At 42.8% G+C, this 20,767-nt stretch overlaps 2 protein-coding genes across 4 annotated transcripts in view; one reads left to right on the forward strand and one right to left on the reverse strand.

Annotated features, from left to right (window-relative positions):
* Nucleotides 1–20,767, forward strand: part of SLC22A23 (solute carrier family 22 member 23) — a 182,934-nt gene that overhangs the window by 96,058 nt on the left and 66,109 nt on the right. The gene's annotated exons all lie outside the window — the stretch shown is intronic.
* PSMG4 (proteasome assembly chaperone 4) overlaps nt 13,022–20,767 on the reverse strand; it is an 82,962-nt gene continuing 75,216 nt past the window's right edge. Inside the window, exon 3 of the mRNA XM_074335287.2 lies at nt 13,022–13,089. Within this exon, the coding sequence (XP_074191388.1) occupies nt 13,037–13,089 (53 nt within the window). The 3' untranslated portion in view covers nt 13,022–13,036. The remainder of the gene's footprint in view (nt 13,090–20,767) is intronic.

The raw sequence follows: 20,767 nt of genomic DNA on the forward strand, positions 1-20,767 counted from the left end.
TACTGCATTTGTGCTTCTGAACTTCCCTTTTCTTTTTTTTTTTTTTTTGAACTCAGCATTAAGTTTGAGAGGTTCCTTCATGTTGACATGAGTAGAAGGAATGAGCTAGAGCAGAGTAATGTTTGATAGCTGGGGTTACTCAGATTGAACAAGGTCTTCGGCCTTGACTTAAGAAATAGCAAAGGAGTATAGTAGATGAGCCAGAAAATAATGTGGTTCTGTTTCCTCCATGTTGAAATTAAATTTTGGACGGCACAGAAAGGAGAGATTGGGTAACTAGTGACCTAGCTCTGTAGCTTGTGAGTGGGGATAATGTAGGGAGTGGGGTGTGAGGGCCTGATGAAAGCCCAACTCACAGTACAATAACATTGCCAGGACTTCTCCTTCACACAGTAACTTCTCTGCCCAGCAACTCCTGCTCTCTTTCTTTCTATTGTACAAATGGTAAGAGAGGGGTGTGTGAGTGTGTGTGTGTGTGTGTGTGTGTGTGTGTGTGTGTAACTAGGGCAAGACTGCCATGTTGCTAAATATAGGGTATGAGGAATCAATGAACAGGAAATTCATCCTATTTTTTATTTGATGTTAAAGGTTTCTTACTGTACACAGTAAGTTAATCTCTTTCCTCTGAAACTCTTATTTCTGATTTTCAGTTTGAAGATGTGGAAATTTATGGAATTAGGGCCTCTCTGTTCATCATATTTTCACACTATGAAGGTGAAGAGATATAGTTGTTATTTAGGAAGGAAATTATTTTTTTGATTGGCGAGGGCAGTAACCACGAAGAGAGGGAACCATTTCTAAGTGAGTGGAGGGTGGAAACGCAAAGGTAAGGATTTGAATACTACTGTGTTATAGTATAGGTCAAGAAGCACTATTATTTTTTTTCTTTTTGTAAACTCAATAATGGAAGCCTCAGTATTTTTCCTGTTTCTGATTGAAAGGAAAAAGTACAGAACAAAGGCATCCAAATGCTTCATGCTTTTAGGAACAGAATCAATGCTGTAACCCTCTGACTGTCAGATCATTACTTTTTCTATTACACAGTCTAGCCCACCCATGAATTGACAAAGCTACCTTCTTAATTGACTTGAAAGGACAAGTATTAATTGAACAAGATGATATTGAATTATGAGATTCAGCAACCAATTACATGGTAACTTGGCCCAGCATAGTACCTTCCCCATTGTAGACATTCACTAATTATTTGATTGATTAACAGGGAATTAGAGCTGGTATGGCTAATTGAAATCTAAGCAACCCCTCCAACTCTTTGTCTTCCCCCAACACTCTTAATGAGGCATCTACTGAAAAACAGAGACCGTGTTTCAGTTCTTCCAGTAACAAATGGTTCATCCATCATTTATTGAGTGCTTGCTGGATGCTGGGACTCAAGATGGAAGGACGTTGTCCTGCCCTTGAGGCACACAGAGTGTCTAGTATGACTGTGGCATCTGACACAGTGCAGTGGTCGCTGTGATGGAGGCACGTACTAAAAGCAATGGGGGTATGGGAGGGAGAATCTCAATCTTTCTGAGATTTTCTTTCCTTTCCCCAACCCACCTTCATGTAAAGTAGCTATTTAATAAAAGGAAGGAGAAGGGAGAGTCTCTGAGGGCCCTTACTTACTAGCTCCTTGGCAAATATGCATTCCCTATTGAGTTTACCCGTGAGGTGTCACAGAAGGAGTATCTTTGCCCATCTGGTGCCCTGGCGCCTCTAGTGGGGAAAGGATCAGTTCTGTCTTGTCGTGTGAGCGGACTGTGTGTTTCTGGTTTGGAAATTGCCCTGAGCCATTCAAGTGGCTCTTGTCTTGGCCATGCCCACTGCACAGGAAAACCTACCTGTGGTCGTCATCAACATTCACAGAAACCGTTCAGGGATTTACCTAATCGGACAGGTGGTTTCACTACCTGTCACTCCAGGGAGCACATCAGAGAATTCAGTCAACCTGCCCAAGGAATCGTATTTTTTCCCAATGTTTTCCTAGAAAAAGCAAAGCACCCCACCCACAGGAGATCTGGAAAAATCAATGGCTATGGTTTGGATGAAGCCTCTGCTCGTGGCATCTTTTGCGCTGTCATGTCCTGGGAAACGTCCGGCAGTGGAGGAGAAAGGTCTGCCTCTACTAAGAAAGAGGCTGTGGGATTCCCTGAATCATGGCCCTTGGGAACAGTGATCCTGGAAGCAAAAATCACGTGGGCACATTTGGGTGGCAGTAGGAGGGACAAAAAGAACCGTGTCAGTCAGAGCTTCACTAAGGGGAAGAGGAGGGCACACTCCCAGCCTGGGAAAGCCGCGCTTAATCGGTTTGGCGATTTGAAAAACCCCAGAAGCTCTAGTCTTTGTTTTCAGTTGAACTTTTTCCTGATGTTTATATGATTTTGAAAGGGTAATAAACACCTAAATCAGAGCAGTGTGATATTTCAAAGCCCAGCACCAGGATCTCAGCGTTTTCGGTTGGGTGTGATCCAGGCCACGATGCCGAAAGACTTGAGAGAGATCTTAAGGAGACTCAGGAAGTCGTTTAAATGAACCACCATAGAAAAGAACAAATGGGGCAACTGGGAGAATTGCGGGGTGGAGGCACCTCTTAATTAGAGTTCTGGCTATGGTATGGGGAATCTAATAGACAGAGCTTGGCTTTTTTGTTCAAATAGTGGAGAACCAGGTTTTGGTTTCAGCAAATTGGTAAAGACCCCAAATATATGCCTTTTGCAGCCCTCTGCCATCTTTTCTTCAAAAAGATAAAAGATAGCAGTTCTTATATGCAATTTTAGATGAAGTAGAGCATTAGTGATTCATAACATCTCCTGATATATTGTGGGACCAGTCAATATTTGTACAGTAATTATATTTACTTACCACCTTCATTTTTAAGTGAGACATTTTACCCCGCTCCTCAGCAAAGAATTCTGTTGAAACAAAGCTAATCACCAGGGGTTGGTTCTGTGATCAGTAGGAAGGACGTCTGGGCTGTTACGTTGGTGCAGAAGTAATTGAGGTTTTGGCAATTTTTTTTTTTTTTTAACCTTTTTAACCACAGTTACTTGTGCACCAACTTAATAACATCCTCCCATATGTGTGCAGTGCTCTCAACTTGTCAACATGTTAGACTGGAGTATTTTTCCAAACGGTTGTTCAAGAGGAGTTTTTGCTATATGCTTTCCCTTCTCAGCAAAATCCCTCACTCAGATTCATGACAGAATTGTAATTGTTTTTAAATACTGGTAAGCAACACTAATCATTCTCAGAACTCAAAGAAACTTGCTGCTGAGACTTCAGCAATTTTCACACAATGTGAGAATATGATTTAAGGACCCAAGTGATTCCATTTTCCATGATTCAAGTGAGTCCCGATAGAGGTTTCTGATTTACAGATGGAAAAATGAGAATGAGATGGAGGCGAAGGTCAGAACCTGTAGAAATTAAACCCTTAAAGCGGCTTTCTTTCCCTTTTGTTGTACACCGTTGTTACACTTGAAGCTTAACGTTCTGGCACTCTTTCTCTCTCTCCCTCTCCTCTCTCTCTCTCCTCCTCCTCCTCTCTCTCTCTTTCTCGCGCTCTCTCTCCCCCCTTTCCCTTCTCTCTCTCTCTCCCTGTCCTCTCTCTCTCTCTCCCCTTTTCTCTCTCTCTCCTTCTCTCCCCCCTCTCTCTCCTCCTCTCTCTTTCTTGCTCTCTCTCTCTCCCCCTTTCCTCTCTCTGTCTCTCTCTCTCTCCCTCCCCCTCTCCTCCTCTCCTCTCTCTCTCTCTCTCTCTCTCTCTCTCTCTCTCTCTCTCTCTCTCTCTGTCTCTCTCTCTCTCTCTGTCTCTGTCTCTGTCTCTGTCTCCCAGCAGAGTGTGAGGATGAGAGGCACTTACATTTCCTTTCATACCCTGCCATTCGCCGTGGTCCCAACAGGCCAAGGTTGGCCCTTTTCCTTGCTTCCCCCCCCCACCCCCCCGCTTCCAGCAGTCTGCTCAGCCCTACCCACACAGGGAACTTGGATTTCAGATGTCGGAAATGGACTAGGGCCTTAAATGATCATCACCCCTGAGCATCCCTCTTGCTTTCCTGCTCTCCTGTTTGCTGAGGCCGCAAGGGGAACTGGGGCGCCTAAGGCTGGCCCCACCATCTGCAGAGCACTGGGCAGGCCTTGGCATTGTTTTCCTTCCTCCTGCTCAGGTGGGGGCATGTGTATTTGATGAGAATACAGTAGAGCCCGGGTCTCCTGGCTCAGTCTGGAAGGAAGCACCCTGTTTCCTTGGCTACCATTTGGTGCCAAATAGCAGAAATATTGGCTCCATAGGCCAGCTGCTGTGGGGCAGTGTGGGAGTGGAGAAGAGACGTGCTCCTGAATCTTCAAAGTGGCCCGTGGCTTGTTCCTAGGCTAAAGCCAAGACAGGCAAAGAAGGGAGGCTTCCCGAGCTGCTGGGGTAGGGCGGGAATAGGGCTGGGGAAGCAACAGAGGGCTGATTATTCGCCACAATGACTGCTCATTAGTCCTGACTACACAGACTTGGCTCAGTGCTACACACTGGCCTGGGTTCTCAGACAAAACCCCAGGGTCTGTAGTTCAGTGTCCATCCCAGCTCTCCCACCCCCAGAAAATCTTGAGATTTGTCTTTCTGCCAGCATTAGTGAGAACATCAGATTACTTTCCCCCTTACTTTTTCCTTCTCCTCTCTGTTTTCTACCCCAACAGGCTAAATCCCCAGGCCTTTTCCACCGTACTCCGATTTCACTGAACAAAGACCCACCGGCTGGAGAGCTAACTGGCAGATTTCTTTTCTATCCAGTGTGGGCCTCCCAAAAGCTGGGGGCTTTAGCTGTGGGGCCTCTCTAGCTCTCAGTTTCTTTCCTGTAATTCTATACAAATGGCATTAGCCTTTTACCAGGTCTTTTTTTACAGCCACTCTGAGGGTACTTTTCATCTGACTTTAGTTTCTTGAATTTTAAGTGAAATTTGTTCTGATCAACCTATTGTTACTTTATGTAGAGGGAATGCAGATTTGCAATTATAAGTTACTAAATGCAAAACGATGGGTTTAAAAAAGAAAACAATCTTTCTCTTCCATTGTAAATTAAATGCCTCAATAAGAGGAGAGCATTAAAATTTGAAATACCTTTTGATGATACTAGGTCATTGCCCTTGTTATACATGAGTGAGAAGGGCCACCTCCCCACACTCTGAAATTCCATTTGTGTTCTCTCTCTGATGGAAGATAGCTGAGCCTCCCTGGAGGAATCTGTTCTTGTAATAAAAATCACTATTTGCATTCTTTAAGTGACATTACTCATTTTTCTGTTACAAACTAAAGTAAAACTAAAATATCCTAGCTCTGACAGCCAAATTGACAAACTGATCAGATAATCCATGAAAGCATCCACCTATGAAAGCATCAGAATACATGTCCTCAAGTTTTTTGTGTAAGGGGACAGAAATTTAGTATTTCAGGCTGTGCAGGCCGTCCAGTCTGTGTCACAGCTATTCAATGCTGCATTCTAGTGCAAAGCAGCCACAGACAATCTGGAAATGAATGAGCATGGCTGTGTTCCCACAAAGCGTCGTTTGTAGACACTAAAATTTGAATTTCTCATAAATTTCACACAAGAAATATTATGTTTCTTTTCGTTGTTTGGAACCATTTAAAAATGTAAATAACCATTCTTAGTGCACAGGCTGAATAAAAATGGGTGGCAGGTTGTGCAAAAGCAGGCAGTGGGCAGGAGTTGGCCCATGAGTTGTAGTTTTTTGAACCTTGCTTTACACTTGATCTTAGCAAAAAGGCCGAGAAGCAATTCTGAACCATACCCTAAAGCAGTATTTTAAAACTGCAGTTCATAACACATTAGTTAGTTATGAAGTCCATTTGCATTTTAAAAGAAAAAGAATAGAATTTAGTGTATCACACATAATAAAGGTTAAGTACTGTATCATGAAACTTTTATTTTGTGTGAGCTGTGTGTGTGTGTGTGTGTGTGTGTGTGTGTGTGTGTACTGGCTCACTGTGCTATTGAGTACTTGGAAAGAATTTTCTATCAGCCAGGGCCCTCCCTGGCCCCCAAGGTACACAAAGACTCAGAATCAATGGAGTGATAATGTTGTTAGTTAACAAGAGGGGACAGAGGTGCGTGTGATTACCTTCCTTCATGTATGAAAAGAATCAAGACTCCTAACATAGTTTCTCTCTCCTGGGTCTTTAGCCAGAGAGAGATGGAAGCAACAGCAAATATGTATTCTTAGGATATTGGGTTATTTGGGCCCCTACCCACTAAATGTGAAGTTTTTGCTTTCATGTTTTGCTTACTTCTAAGTAGTAACAAGAATTTGTCGTCATCTCTCTGCTCTTTTGTCTCCCAGACTCAGTACTATTTAAAACACTTGATTGGGTATTCAGTATTCTTCACCAAGTAAGGAGACAGTTGTGTGTGGGAAGAGCGATGATACATTTTAATCTGATACAAACAACTCATGCCAACCATGACTGCTAGTCTAACTGCAAGCCAAGCTGTGAGGAGGTGGAGGAGGAGGAAGGAAGGAAGATTCTGAGAGCTCTAATAATTCAGGGCCCATGGGGGATGCCCTGTGGATAACCCATATCCTAAAGAGGGTCCCAGAAACTCCAGGAAACAGAGGGCTGCGCTGGGCTTTGGTTTTGTGCTTTGGTGGTCAGTCAGTTGGGCTGAACCGTCTTCTGGTATGTAGGATAGTGATGGGGGGAGGGAGGGAGAGACAGATCTTAGGTTTCTGACTTGGACCAGCTCTAGAAAATGGTGTGGAGACGAAGAAGAGAGGTAGGGGATACAAAGATGTTTGGGGGTTCTCACTGAACAGTCTGAAGCCTCAGCCCTGTGCTTCCTGGTGGTGAGGGGCAGGCTCCTAGAGGGCTCTGGGTTCTCCAACTCTGAAGGTCTCTATAGAAAGGAATGAAGGAGCAGACACAAGTAGCCTTGAGGACAGTGGGTGCTTCTGACCCGATGAGTGGGAAACGTTCCATGTACAAGCTGGTAGAGAAAAGGTGTGCTGGCAGAACCAGAAGGAACCTCATGCTTCCTTGTTCTCCTGCTCAGATGATGCTTGTGGTTTTCTTGTTTACCCATAGGGAGAAATGTTTACTCTTCTAAAGGGATAGTGAATGATTAGTTTCTATTTCCAGGGTGGTGATGAAGGCTGAGGTTAAGGGTGAAGGAGGAAAATATCAGTTGCTTCTTCTCAGGAACAAAGAATCTAAAGTGCGCTAGACATCTTCTACCCTGCCCTGGCTTTGAGGGGTTGTCTCCTCATGGTCAAGGACCCTTGCTATATGTCAGGTTCAGTAACACTTTGCAAGTGGAATATTTGCAGCCATATTTTCCCTGGGTAGTTTCCCATTTAGATTTTGAGTGAGCGAACTGTGGTGAGGTACCTGGCCTCGGTGTTGGGCAGGGGAGTCCTGGGAGTGGAGAAAAGCACCACGCGTAGCTCAGTATCTAGAACATGACAGGCACTCAGAAGATTGCTGAATTCATAAATGCAGAATACAAGATGTATCATAATGTCAACTAGGCTAATGCCCTATGTGTGCACTCAACTAGGCTAATGCCTTAGATGCACAGATGGGAGCCAGTAACCAAGCAGTGGCCTAGCTAAATAAAGAATCCTGAGAGGAGCATGAAGAAAATCCAGACTGTTGTTGTCACTCTAAGCAGATGGCCACAAATTAGCCAGAGCACACCCTTGCAGACATATGATAAAGCAGAAGCTCATAGGAAATATAACCACTGCCCCAGGGAAGATGGAGTTTAGACCTTGGTTTAAAGTTGGGACCCCATAGGAAGTCCTAGCCACAGCAATCAGACAAGAAAAAGAATTAAAAGGCATCCAAATTGGAAAGGGAGAAGTAAAACTGTCCATATTTGCAGATGACAGGATAGAGAGAACCCTAAAGAAGCCACCAAAAGACTGTTAGAACTAATAAATGAATTAAGTAAAATAGCAGGATACAAAATTAATATTCGGAAATTGATTGCATTTTAGACACCAATAATGAACTATTAGAAAGAGAAATTAAGAAAACAATCCCATTTACAATTGCATCAAAAAGAATAAAATACCTAGGAATAAATTTAATAAAGGAGGTAAAAAAAAAAAAAAACTGTACTCAGAAAACTATTATATAAGACAATAAAGAAAGAAATTGAAGAAGATGCAAATAAATGGAAGCATATACTGTGCTCAGGGATAGGAAGAATTAACATTGTTTATAAGTCACATTGTGTGTTCACCACCCAGAGTCAGTTCTCCTTCCATCACCATATATTTGATTCCCTTTACCCTCATCTACACCTGAAATCTATGTAACTTTACTAACAGTTGTCACCCCAATAAACCTTAATTTAAAAAAAAGAAAAAATAACATTGTTAAACTGTTCACAGTACCCAAAGCTATCTATAGATTCAGTGCAATCCCTATCAAAATACCAATGGCATTTTTCACAGAACTAGAACAAATAATCTTAAAATTAATATGGAACCTCAAAAGACCCCAAATAGCCACAACGATCTTGAGAAAGAAGAACAAAGTTGGAGGTATCACACCGCTGCCTGATATCAAACTATACTACAAGGCTAGAGTAATCAAAACAGCATGGTGCTAACATTAAAACAGATCAATGGAATAGATCCATTAAAATAGATCAATGGAACAGAATAGAGAGCCCAGAAATAAACTCATGCCTATATGGTCAATTAATCTATGACTAAGGAGGCAAGATTATACAATGGAGTAAAGATAGCCTCTTCAATAAATGGTGTTGGGAAAATGGGACAGACGCATGCAAAAGAATGAACCTGGATCAATTTCTTACATCATATACAAGAATAAACTCAAATGGATTAAAGACTTAAATGTAAGACCTGAAATCATAATACTCCTAGAAGAAAACATAGGCAGTAAATTGTGACCACTCTTACCAATATTTTTTTTGGATATATCTCCTTGGGCAAGGGAAACAAAAGAAAACATAAACAATTGGGATGCATCCAACAAAAAATTTTCTGCAAGGCAAAGGAACCTTCAACAAAGCAAAAAGGCAGCCTACTGAATGGAAGAAGATATTCGCCAGTGAAATGTCTGATAAGGGATCAATATCCAAAATATATAAAAAACTTATACAACTTATTAGCAAAACAACAAACAATCCAATGAAAAAAGAACAGAGGACCCGAATAAACATATGAAAAAATGCTCAACATCACTAATCATCAGATAAATGCAAATTAAAACCACAATGAGATATCACCTCACACCTGCCAGAATGGCCATGATCAGTACATCAACAAACAACCAGTACTGGTGAGGCTGAGGAGAAAAGGAAACACTTGTGCACTGTTGGTGGGATTGCAAATTGGTGCAGCCACTATGGAAAACAGTATGGAGTTTCCTCAAAAAATTAAAAATAGAACTACCACATGACCCAGCAATTCCACTTCTGGATATTTGTCTAAAGAAATCCAAAACACTAATTCAAAAAGATACATGCATCCCTATGCTCACTGCAGCATTATTTACCAAGAGCCAATAAACGGAGGCAACCTAGGTCTCCAATGATAGATGAATGGATAAAGAAGAGGTGGTACATATATGCAATGGAATGTTACTCGGCTATAAAAAAGAATGAAATCTTACTATTTGTGACAACATGGATGGACGTAGAGGATATTATGCTGAGTGAAATAAGTCAGACAGAGAAAGATAAATACCATATGATTTCACTTACATGAGAAATCTAAAAAAACAAAATCAATGAACAAATAAAACAGAAACAAACTCATAGATATAGAGGAGTTGTTTCTGATGGTTGCCGGATTAGGGGTTAGGAGCAGTTGGGGACTGGGTGAAAAAGCGAAGGGATTAAGAAGCACAACTTGGCAATTACAAAGTAGTCATGGGGATATAAAGTACAGCATAGGGAATAGAGTCAATGATATGGTGGTAACTATGTATAGAGCCAGCGGGGTACTAAACTTATCAGGGGAAATCACTTTGTAAGTTATATAAATGTCTAATCACTATGCAGTACACCTGAAACTAATATATTGAATGTTACCTGTAATTTAAAAACTAAGAGAATAAATAAAGTTAGGACCCCATAAGTTGGAGTAGTTGTACCAGGCAGTGGTCAGAAACGAACTCCCTCCTTCCTTTCCCTACTTTCTTCTTTCCACAAGCACAGAATACCTATAATGTGCAGGCACTGAGGATTAGAGATACAGTATTAAAGAAGATAAAAATAATATCTCTTTCCTCCTGGACCCTAAGTCTAGGGCGGAAGACAGATACTATACAGATAATCGGATACATGTATCCCCCAGCTGGGACAAGTGCTGTGAAGGAGGAGTCTATGGGTATATGAAAGAGCATGCAGAGGCCTGATTTGGATGAGGGAGCAGGGACAACACATTATTCATGTGGGGACTTGGAGGCTTAGCCAGGGGCAGGACAGGAAAAGAGCGTCCAGGCAAAGACATCAGCCACACACTTCCCAAGCCTGGGAGAGCCTGGCCTTTGAGCAGTAGAATGAAGGGCTTGACCACGGCCTGAGACGGGCAGCGCAGACCACATAGGAATTCCTCGGCCATGCCTCAGTGAGACTACAGAGTGTCCTGGGTAAATGGGAGTCTCTGGCAGGGATTAGAGGAATAATACCTATAATACCAGATTTGTGTCCTAAAAAGATGACTTTAGCTGAAGTGCAGATGGAAAATTGGGAGGTAGGAGGGCCCTGAGGAAGCCACTGCAGCTGGCCGGGCAGGTGGTAACAGCAGACCACACCAGGGTGGGGGCAGGCAAAGAGGAAGAGGAGGCGATTGGGGACAAGTGGGGAGAGGATGGCCAGGCTCCGGAGGAGGAGGAGGATGGTATCGAAGAGTCACCAGGTTCCAGCACGCACTGTGAGTGAGAGCAGATGCTGCTTACTAAAGAGTCTGGAAGAGAAACAGCTTTAGAGATCCAAGCGATCCAAACAGAGGACCACAGCACTTGGGAATTTGTGCCATGGTTGGGGCACAGCTTCCTGTTCCCCAAGGGTCTGACTGAGGATTTCTGTTGTAGGTGAGTTCCATAAGCTACAGTTTTGCCATTAGAGGTAAGTTAGCATTCATCCTGAGTGGCAGCAAAGGCAGAACATTTGTAATAGGAGGCCTGGGATAAGCAAAGACACGACAGAACATGAACTGTCTGAGGGACAGCATGGGAATGAGTGAGCTCATGTGGGCTCCCTGGGAGGTGTTGGGGAAGGTACAGCTCAGCAAGGAACAGGAGGTGCTGGAAACCCAGCTAACATAGGAACGGATACCCAGAGAAGACTTTGAAGAGCAACGTGATTGTTTAGGAATGATCTTAAGCTGTGTGGCAGAAGATGGGGGGGGGAAGGAAGGGACCCCACCTGAGCTGGAGCAATAGTGGTAGAAAGAGGGAAGACAGTCAGATCTCAAAGGATCTGTAGGGAGAAAACTTGCTGAACCCAAAGACTGAGTCCAGGTGGGAGAAGGAAGAGACGCCCAGGCTCTCGACCTGGGGGCACTGAGGGATGTGTAAGTCATTAGCAGACATAAGGAAGTTGGTGGAGGGATTGACTGACGTGCGGTCAGGGGAGGCGATGGTGAATTGAGTTTCAGATGTGGGGTATGGAGTTTTAGGTGTGGCAGAAACTTGCAAGGAGATAAGCAGAGAGGTAGAGCTGGAACTTAGGGAGAAGACAGCTCTGGCAGGTCAAGGTGACATCCTTCACATACTGGGGGGTCTGCATGCCCTCCAACAATGAGGAGCCTGTCACTGGCTTTGAGCAGCTGGAGTGGGGGAAAGTTTCAGTGGGACCATAAGTTTTAAGTGGAACATTTTAAATGCTGAAGTGGAAGCCCTTTTGTAGCAACAGAACAGCTGACAGCAAGCGTGGATACCATGTCAATTCAGGGTCATGCAGTACCCAAGAAGGCCACAGCAGACTAACACTTTAGAGAAAAGGAGATACCAATAAAGGGGAAAGGCTCAGTTGCATGTACAGCAGGTTATAAACATAAAACAAAAACAAAATCTGCTTAGCATCGGTAAGGCCACTTTTATTACATGACTATTTGGGGCAGCATTGTTTCTAGATAACAGTAGAAATGTATTTCTGTAGGCAGCAGCTCAGACCTTATGGGACATGCCATCCTGAGTATCAATAAAGTCCCAGTTCTTGACCTGCAAAAGGCACAGTGTTTTTTAAAATGTAGCCTACATGTACTTTCATTATAACTTAAAAGTGAGTGGTTACCCTGTAAGAAACTGTGTTCTTCTGATGAATGAAGACGGACTATACAAGCTCAAACACGGCTTTGCTTTTATTTTTCAATCATTTGAATCTCTGTGGCCATTGAAACACGTCTGTGTGCTAATTCCCCAAACGCTGATGCCTGGAGTCTGCTGGGTTTGAGAACAGAAGTGACACTAAATGAAAGAGCGTAAATAATTCTAACAAAGCCAGCATTTGGGCATAAGGACGTACTTATTACAGATGGCTGTGAATCTTTTGTCAAGTATTGGACAATAAATGCCTATTTTCTTTGAATAAAGGGAACTTGCTCGGTGAGAGTTCTGCTTGTTTCCTGATACTTAAAATAGAGAGGTGTTACCTCAGCCCAGGCTCCCGTAGCTGCCAAGAAAACAGCACTTCCCATGTGATTTTGCTTCTTGTTCTGGAAACCCCTCAACTCCAAGAAGCTTGTTTCTGAAGTTATAAGGACCAGTGATATTGAAGGAGTTTGTGATTACTTAATGATTACTTATTTTTTTGTGCTTAAACTTTGAAATTGGTTCTTTAAGACACGCTCTCTGTTTCTACCTCTAGAGAAAGGATCTTTTTGTATCATTCTGTGCTTTCAAATTAATTTTGCCTTAACCTTCAAAGGAACTCCAAACATTCTAGAATAGTCTTTAGTTCTCCAGGAAACTGAGGCTCTGTGCTGTGTGGTCCCAGGGCATCACGGCCTGTATCCGTACACTTGGAGCTCTTCAGTGAAGCGTGTATTGGGCTCAGCAAAGGGATCCCCACAAGGCTTCTGCACGTGTTTTATGTCTTATCCTCACTGAAAACAAAGAGTTGGGGGAGGGGACATGGTAAATGTAAATATTTGACCAAGCCAAGTGTTGGGCACACAAGTGTTCTGTATTTCTTACATTTTATCAATATACTTGAAAAATTTCTTATTAAAAAAAAATTTAAGTTCCCCTCCTTCCTACTTAGATATTCTTGAGAGTGCCGGCAAAGTGTCTTTATTTCAACATCAGATTCTAGATCAGTACTGTTCAATAGAATGCTTAAAATGTGGCTAATGCAACTGAACAACTGACTTTTTAATTTATCTGATTTTAATTAATTTAAATTTAAATTTAAATAGGCATATGTGACTACCATATTAAACGGTACAGTTCTGGAAGAAAAAGCTGCAGAAACCAGGATATTCCTCCAATGCTACTCCCAGACAGTGCTGTGTATTCTAATTTGTGTACCATTCCTTTGCAAATATCCCCTTAAAAGATCTTAGGAATTAATGAACCACGTCTAAAATTTACGAAATATTTACAGAATGTAAGTTTTTTCTTCTGCCCTCTTGTATCTTCTGCTTGCTCTTTTCTAAATGAAGTGTTTTTCTTCCCTCTTGCGTGTGTGAGTCGCTCTCTGGTAGTCACTCGTGTTTGACAATAATTAGCTCTTCACTAGGTTTAACTGCACCCTAGTCCCTGAGGTCATCAATCAATGTCATTATGTTTGGAAGCAGATGGACAATTGAAGAGCAACCTATGGTCCTTAGACAGTTGGCTTGTTGCTGAGTATTTAATTGTGTCTCAGCAAACACTGGAGTGAACCCTCATTGATAGGCTTAGCTTATTAAGGGTTGGTCTCCTTAATGGTTATGGTGATAAATTATACTAGTCTATTGAAAAGCGATGTCTAAAAGGAAAATAGTATGTTTAAATGGAGGAATTTTGGGTATGTATTTGAGGTTGTTTGCTTTGTTCTTAAAGGGTAATCTGGTGTTTAAGATCAAAAGATATAAATTCAAGTCCTGGATGCTAGAAACCATTTGACCTGAGGACTGTTTGGTAACCAACCTCATGGGACCACCCTGGAAAATAGGAGTAACTCTTGTTTGCACTACAAGGATGTGGTTAGGAATAAATGTGGTGATGCAAGTGACTGCTTGCTAATGAAGGGGTCCACAGTATGCCACCGTGGCAGGAGGATTATTTTGAGCTGAAGGCATTTGAGAATCAGTAGATGCAAGAAGAGGCTTTCTCTGCTGACTGCCTACAAGATCCTTCCAGAAGAACGCAACTGTAATAATCCCCCCTATAACTTCAGGAGGAAAGCATGACTTCTATCACCAGAGATGAGAAATTGCATAAACAGACGTTACTAACACAAACTTTAGCTTCCACTAGTTTCGCTCATCTATTTTGCATCATTTTCCACCCTTTACTGTCCCTTGAAATCCTAACTCCCCCCCCTCCCCCCGTGTGTTAAGATGGTATATAAGCCCCCAATTCTAACCACTGCTCTCAGCCACTTTCTTTGTGAGCACCCCTGCCATGCAAAGCTTCCTCAATAAACTTTGTCTTTTCTCTTGTTAAACTGTCTTTCTCAGTTTAACTCACAGGCCCCCAGTGACTGAACTTAAAGAGGATAAAGTTTTCCCTCCCCAACACCAGCAGGTGAAGGTGTTATTTGTATGATGCTGGTGTGAGGGGGGTGAAAAATTGCAGCCATTTGCTGACACTTAATGGTAAAGGTTCTCAAGCTTCAGAATCTCCTGGGCCCCCAGTTAAACTCTGGCTTCTGGCAGCTCCACCCTGAAAGCATCTGATTCTGAAGGTCTGGGCATAGGGCCCCAGGGGAGTCTGGCTCAGAGGTCAAGGAAACCACACTTTGAGAAGCTTCCAGGACCTCTGCATCTAGGAAGATCAAAAAGTGGGGGGATGACCTAGGATGGCCTCGCTTTCATAGTTTCTGGGTCTGTACTTTATTCTGCATTTCAATTTTAAGTTTATTTGGTTGACTAAATGAAATGGTATGCTCCTTTCAATTTTGCTTTATCTCAATTTGCTAGCCACACAATAATTTTTTGAAGTTGAATTATGTTAAGGAGACACATATCTTTAAAATATCAAGCCATAATGGGTTTGATTTGAAATTCAAGGTTACATCTTGGAACAAAATGGTGACTAAAAATAATTTTTAACACAGACACACCTAGTATTTAAACCCATATTATTTACCTAGGGGAACAAAATGTTACTTTAGGAGTTACTAAACTTGGATTATCTTCTTAACTCTACTGGACAGATTGCTTCCTCTAACCATGAATCAAAATATATTTAATCCCTTGGGCCTTAGGGTTTGTTTATGAAATGAGAGAAGTACATGGAGATTTAAGTTAGATGATTTTCTTTGAAAATCTGTTAACTTTTCAAGTTTACATTATTTATTTTGCATAAAGCACATCACTTGAATTACATCCCAAAAGTTTGGAGAAGGTAAAACGGCCTGGAATTCTTCTCGCTTTATATTTTATTGCCAAACACGCGTCTCTCCCTCTGCCCCACCTCGCACCCCACCCTCATGCTGGCAGGAAAGCTCTGGTCACCATCGATGATAAATGAATTGTTCATTTGGTTTCCGCTCTTTGGCCTCTTTCTTTTCTGTCAACTTTGTCAGATGCTGCACAACATGAATCAGAAGTGCTGGCTGAACATTTACCCACGATGTCTGGGGTTGTTTTGTGTGACAGCATTTACATTTGAATGTCTCCTGATACCACAGAAATGATTAACCAGTGACTGACTACAGCATCACATCCAACATGGAGTAGTGGGATGACTTTTTTGTGTTTTTATGTTCTGGACCAAAGAGAGGGGGAGGTCTGACAGTTGTCATAAATAAAAATGAGCTTCAAGTGTGCCCTCAAAACTTCACCTTGAAACAGCCTCTTGTACCATATAAAAGGTAGTCTTTGGGACTAAAATCTTTTGAACAAAATAAAAATTGTAATTCAATGGCAGAAATTTTTTAAACTTTAAATCCTTTGTGTTTAACATGTTCCTTCTCAACTTGATATGAGGGAATGCTTTCTGAGCAACTCTATCCCACTGGCCTTCAGGAGGGCATCTGTGAATCGGGTCAGCCTCTCTCTGGCCTCACGTGGGGAACATTTCTCATTATAAAGTGCTGTATGTCCTGCACACGTTTCCTTCAGAACTAAGAGCTCACAGAACCACGTACTCCCTGACCTCACAGCTGGTGGTTCTGTAGTGTGAAATGATTGGAAGATGCCATTGGGAGCAGAAGTGATGATGATACTTATGTGCATGTGGAACATAAAAGAGGGGGCTCCTGGCCACTCAACTTTATGCTTAAAGAAGGAATGCAGTATGGAAACACTACTCTAAATATAATTACTTAAAACCTATACTGCCTCTGTTTCTGCTTTTCCAAATACCGTATGTGTCCCTTCCAAACTGATTCCATCAAAACCACAAATACCGTGGGAAACTCTCTCAGTCCCCCCATTTCCCAGTCTGCCCCCATTTTTCATAAGTATTGTACTCTGTTGCATTATATATTTGCTATGGCAATTGTCACATCCTTTTTCACATGGAACCTTGAAAATTGTTTTTTTGCCTTTACACTGGGTAGAAATCCAGTCACTTTGGAAGTTGCCATTCTTATGCAGAAAGTCCCCAACCTTCATGAGAATTATAAGCCTTTACAAAAGTTCATTTCTATCATGGTCACCTGGAACTATAAGGGCATTTTGTTAGAGCCTACGTTATGGTTGTGGATGGTTCCCCCACTAGTCCACAGGGCTGTTGAACTCCGTCCCTGAATTGTTATACTACTGTGTTGTTTCAGGACTCCAGAGCAAACATGCCACACATTGTGTCTTATATCATCATTTCCTTTAACTCTCGCATCAAGTCTTCCAGATCGTACCTATCATCATTTCATTTCACGCATGAGCGTGCAAAGCACCTCACTCAATGCCACAGAGTTGGTAGTTGGGAAATGGAAATCCCAGCCAACTTCAAAGCTTCTGCTCTTTCCACTGCCTTCTCCAGTTTGTCTTTCTTGGATAGTACTGCTTTTATGGGAAAGCAAGAGGAGGGAAGGTGGATTCTCATGGATACAGTCATTTTGAATCTCATACGTCAGCATAAGGAGGCTGGCCTTTGTGCATATGTCCCTCAAGTGTTATGAGCTGGAAAGCCAAGACTCTCACCCCAGGAGGGCTGAGGCCAGGGCTTGGGAGGCTGGCAGTACCTGGGGAGTGAACAGGAAACAAAGCTTCCTAGCAAAGCTTGCTTGACTCAGTCTTTAAAGACAGATCATACATCATCTGTCTTCATCAAACGCTGTGCATATGGTGCTGGGTTATCAGATTGGGGATGAGGAGGAAGGCAGGGGAAAACATACTAGTTTTATTTTTATCAAAATTGGGGGAGGAGTTTTAAAGGATGCCAAACCCTGATTGGCAGGGGGCTGACATGAATTTTAGTTGTAGTGGGAATAATACAAAGCTACTGTGTCATCTAAAGAATGACTGGCAATCTCTCCCCTTGACCGTATTGTTCCCTCTGGTGATGTGTTCTCTCCCCACCCCTTCACCAGGCACCTCTGCCGTATCTAGGGGTCACTTACTGTACTGAGCCCTTCTGGACCCCCAAACCCTCTTTCTGGAGCTCCTACCCTGAGCTCTCTCTTGCCCCTGGTTGTCTATCTGGTTACTCTTGGTAGAATAGCAACTCTGGGCTAGAAAGGGCCAATATTCTCAGACAAAAGAATAAATTCAAAAGTCTACCTCTTGTATGATTGAGCTCATCTTAACACTACCACTAAATTTTGTACAGACGTTTTGTTCTGATAATTATGATATTATCAAATATTCTTTTTGATAATTATGACAAAAATAATCACACCATTATGAAATGTTACTATTTTGAGGATACAACTATAGGGGAGAAAAAACTTTTTTCCTCTATGGTCTTAGGATCAACCTAGAACCCTATAAATTAAACTGACAAAAGATTAGCAGGAGAAGAAGCATACAAATTTTATTTGATTTTAATATTTTAATTTTTATATACAAGTATACACAGATCTCACGGAAAAGGAAGTAAAAACCCAAAGAAACCGTTAGACCTGAGAGCTTATATACCATTTTAACAAAGAGCAATGAATTTGTGGAGAAGTGACAAGAGAAAGGGAAGGGTTAAGGCTTCTAGGGGTGGTAAATTGTGGAGAGGTAAATATGTGGAGGAAACAAATGGAAAATAAGGGCTATTCCAGTGAGGTGTGTTATGTGGACTCAAATCGGTGCCATCCCCAGTGATAAGAGTTTTCTATTCTCCTCTTCTTGGTATAGGAGAAGGAAGGAGGGGCACCTCCACAAAGAAAGATCGCGTCCTGCCTTTAAGCAGACATGAGGAGGGTAAAAAGCTATTCTTGTGTCTGCTGTTTCTCAGTTTGCCTTCGGCTCAACACAGTCCTCCCACCAACGTGGCACGTGTTAGAGTGGCATCCTCTGATCCCCTGTGTAATCTTGTTCAACTTCCTTTTACAAATGAGACAACCTAGTATCAGAGGGAGTACTCATGGGTCACTGAGGCAGAGCTGAGCCTGGAGCCTCGATGTACCTTTCTCCCTCGCTGGCTGGCTGTACTCTGTGTGATTCCACACACCAGTGCACAGGGAATGCTCGCTTTTCCCTCTAGTTACCTACCCCCCAGGCTCCACAGAGAGCCAGTGAGTTACTTCCCTGAGCCTCAGATAAGAATCACAACACCTACCAAAGAGGGAGGGTGGGCAGATGAAATTTAAATGAGACGTGTGTCATGTACCTGGCCCAGCTATGCATGAACCAGGATGCGTTATTGAACCTCTCCAAGCCTGTTCATCCCATCTATAAAAAAAAAAAAAAAAAGAAAAGAAAAGAAAAAAGATAATAATTGCCTAATACCTCATAGGTTCCTTCCTATAATAAAAACAAAAAAAATAAAAAAGGTGCCTCACACAGTGCCTAGCACATACAAGCCCTGCATAAGTGATAAATGCTATCCCCACCAAAACCATGGTAGCAGCTCAGTAAATGCTCTACGTGAGGGAGCAGTGGGAGCCGTAGTGGGGGTGTGGTTGCTCTAATAAGCAGGCCTACTAGCTTCTCTGTGGTCAGGGCAGCTTTGACGAGCTCGTTGCATTAGTGTTTGGTGCAGAGAGCCCTCAGAACCTCCATTCATGACAGACCTCCATGCCCTCGTGTAAAGGTACTTAATAAAAACTGCAGTCCTTTTTGAATTTACCCAGTTGTTTGGCTCCCATGGAAATATGTGCCTTTCTCATTTCTGTTGTTTTAATTCAACATTTATTGAGCAGCTGATAGGTGCTGAATACAGTACTAGACATTAAGAAGGATGCAGAGAGGAACAAGCATGGTTTTCATTTTCGAGGCGCTCACGGCTATGGGGGAGGCACTAACGGGTACAAGGAGAAGGGGAGATCAGAGGTTCTAGAATGTGGCTGCAGAATGCTCTGGGGTCCAGCGGGAGGAGGTTACATCTGGATTGGCAGTCGGGAGTTGGTGGAGGAAGACACCAGAGGAGCTGGTCCTTAATGGATGGGAAGGGGATTGAGTAGACAGAGACAGATGGGCTGGGAGTGGTGGGGGCTTGGGGAGTGGCAGGAGGTATAAGGCTTAGAACCGTTTGATTCGCCAGGAACACTGAATTGCGTGAGGACAGCAGAAAGTGAGACAGGATATAGGGCTGGGAAGGTGAGCTGGGGTGAAATCGAAGAGAACCGTGAATAGCATGAAGAGTCTGGACTTGGCGTTTTTAGGAATGTTGAAATATAACAGAGCTATGCTTGAGGGGCAGTACTCTGTCAGCAGTGTCAGATGAATTAAAGGGAAAACCTTCATGAAAAGCTGTTGTAGCAGTCCAGGTGAGAAATAATGTGGGTGTGACAGCAGAAGAGGAAACATGTGATGAGGCACTGTCCCCTACCTCCAACCGCCTGGAGTAGATGGTCAGGCAGGAATTTTGATTCCCAGTTTATTGGGAAAATTTGCTTAACTGTTGAGTTGGGTGAGGTGCAATCTGTGTGTATGTATTTTCTATTGGAAGCATTTGCTAGGCTTCCAATAGCCACTTCTAGAATAGAGCAGAGCAGTACTTTAATGTAATCCTTTTCCAGGGTCCAGATTTGAGTCTGCTGGGTTATAACTTTATACAATTTAGAGCTGGAGGGACAGATGGAGCCCCCCGCAACCCCAAAGGGGAGACACAGCCCCGGCTTCCAGGAGAGAAGAAATATATGATGCTCATCTTGGAGACAAGGGCCCTGACTAAAGCTTTAAGAGGGTAAGTGGCTGCCTCAAGGCCACACAGCTGTGAGTAAGTGGGGGTCACGGTAGGGCTTTGTCCTATGGTAGGGCTTTGTCCTGTGCTGCGAGCTCTAATTGAGCTGTGAAGAGTTTGGCTTTTAAGGGGGATCTAAGTGTGTGTGGGGGTGTATTCTGTTACTTGAAGATTATAAATGTGTTACTCAGCATCTGTTTACCGAGCCCACACTGTTCGCACAACAGCGCACAGATGTATGGCTGTGGTGAAGGCCGTGTGACCTTTGGACCTCCCTAGATGGGACTGCAGACCCATGCCCTCTGAGGCTTTGTTCTCACATGGGACAAGAGGCTTTGCCACAGAAGGGGCATT

The sequence above is a fragment of the Rhinolophus sinicus genome, chromosome 14 (assembly GCF_057876585.1).
Source record: "Rhinolophus sinicus isolate RSI-liver-muscle chromosome 14, RSI-T2T, whole genome shotgun sequence".
In the NCBI taxonomy this organism is placed as follows: domain Eukaryota; kingdom Metazoa; phylum Chordata; class Mammalia; order Chiroptera; family Rhinolophidae; genus Rhinolophus; species Rhinolophus sinicus.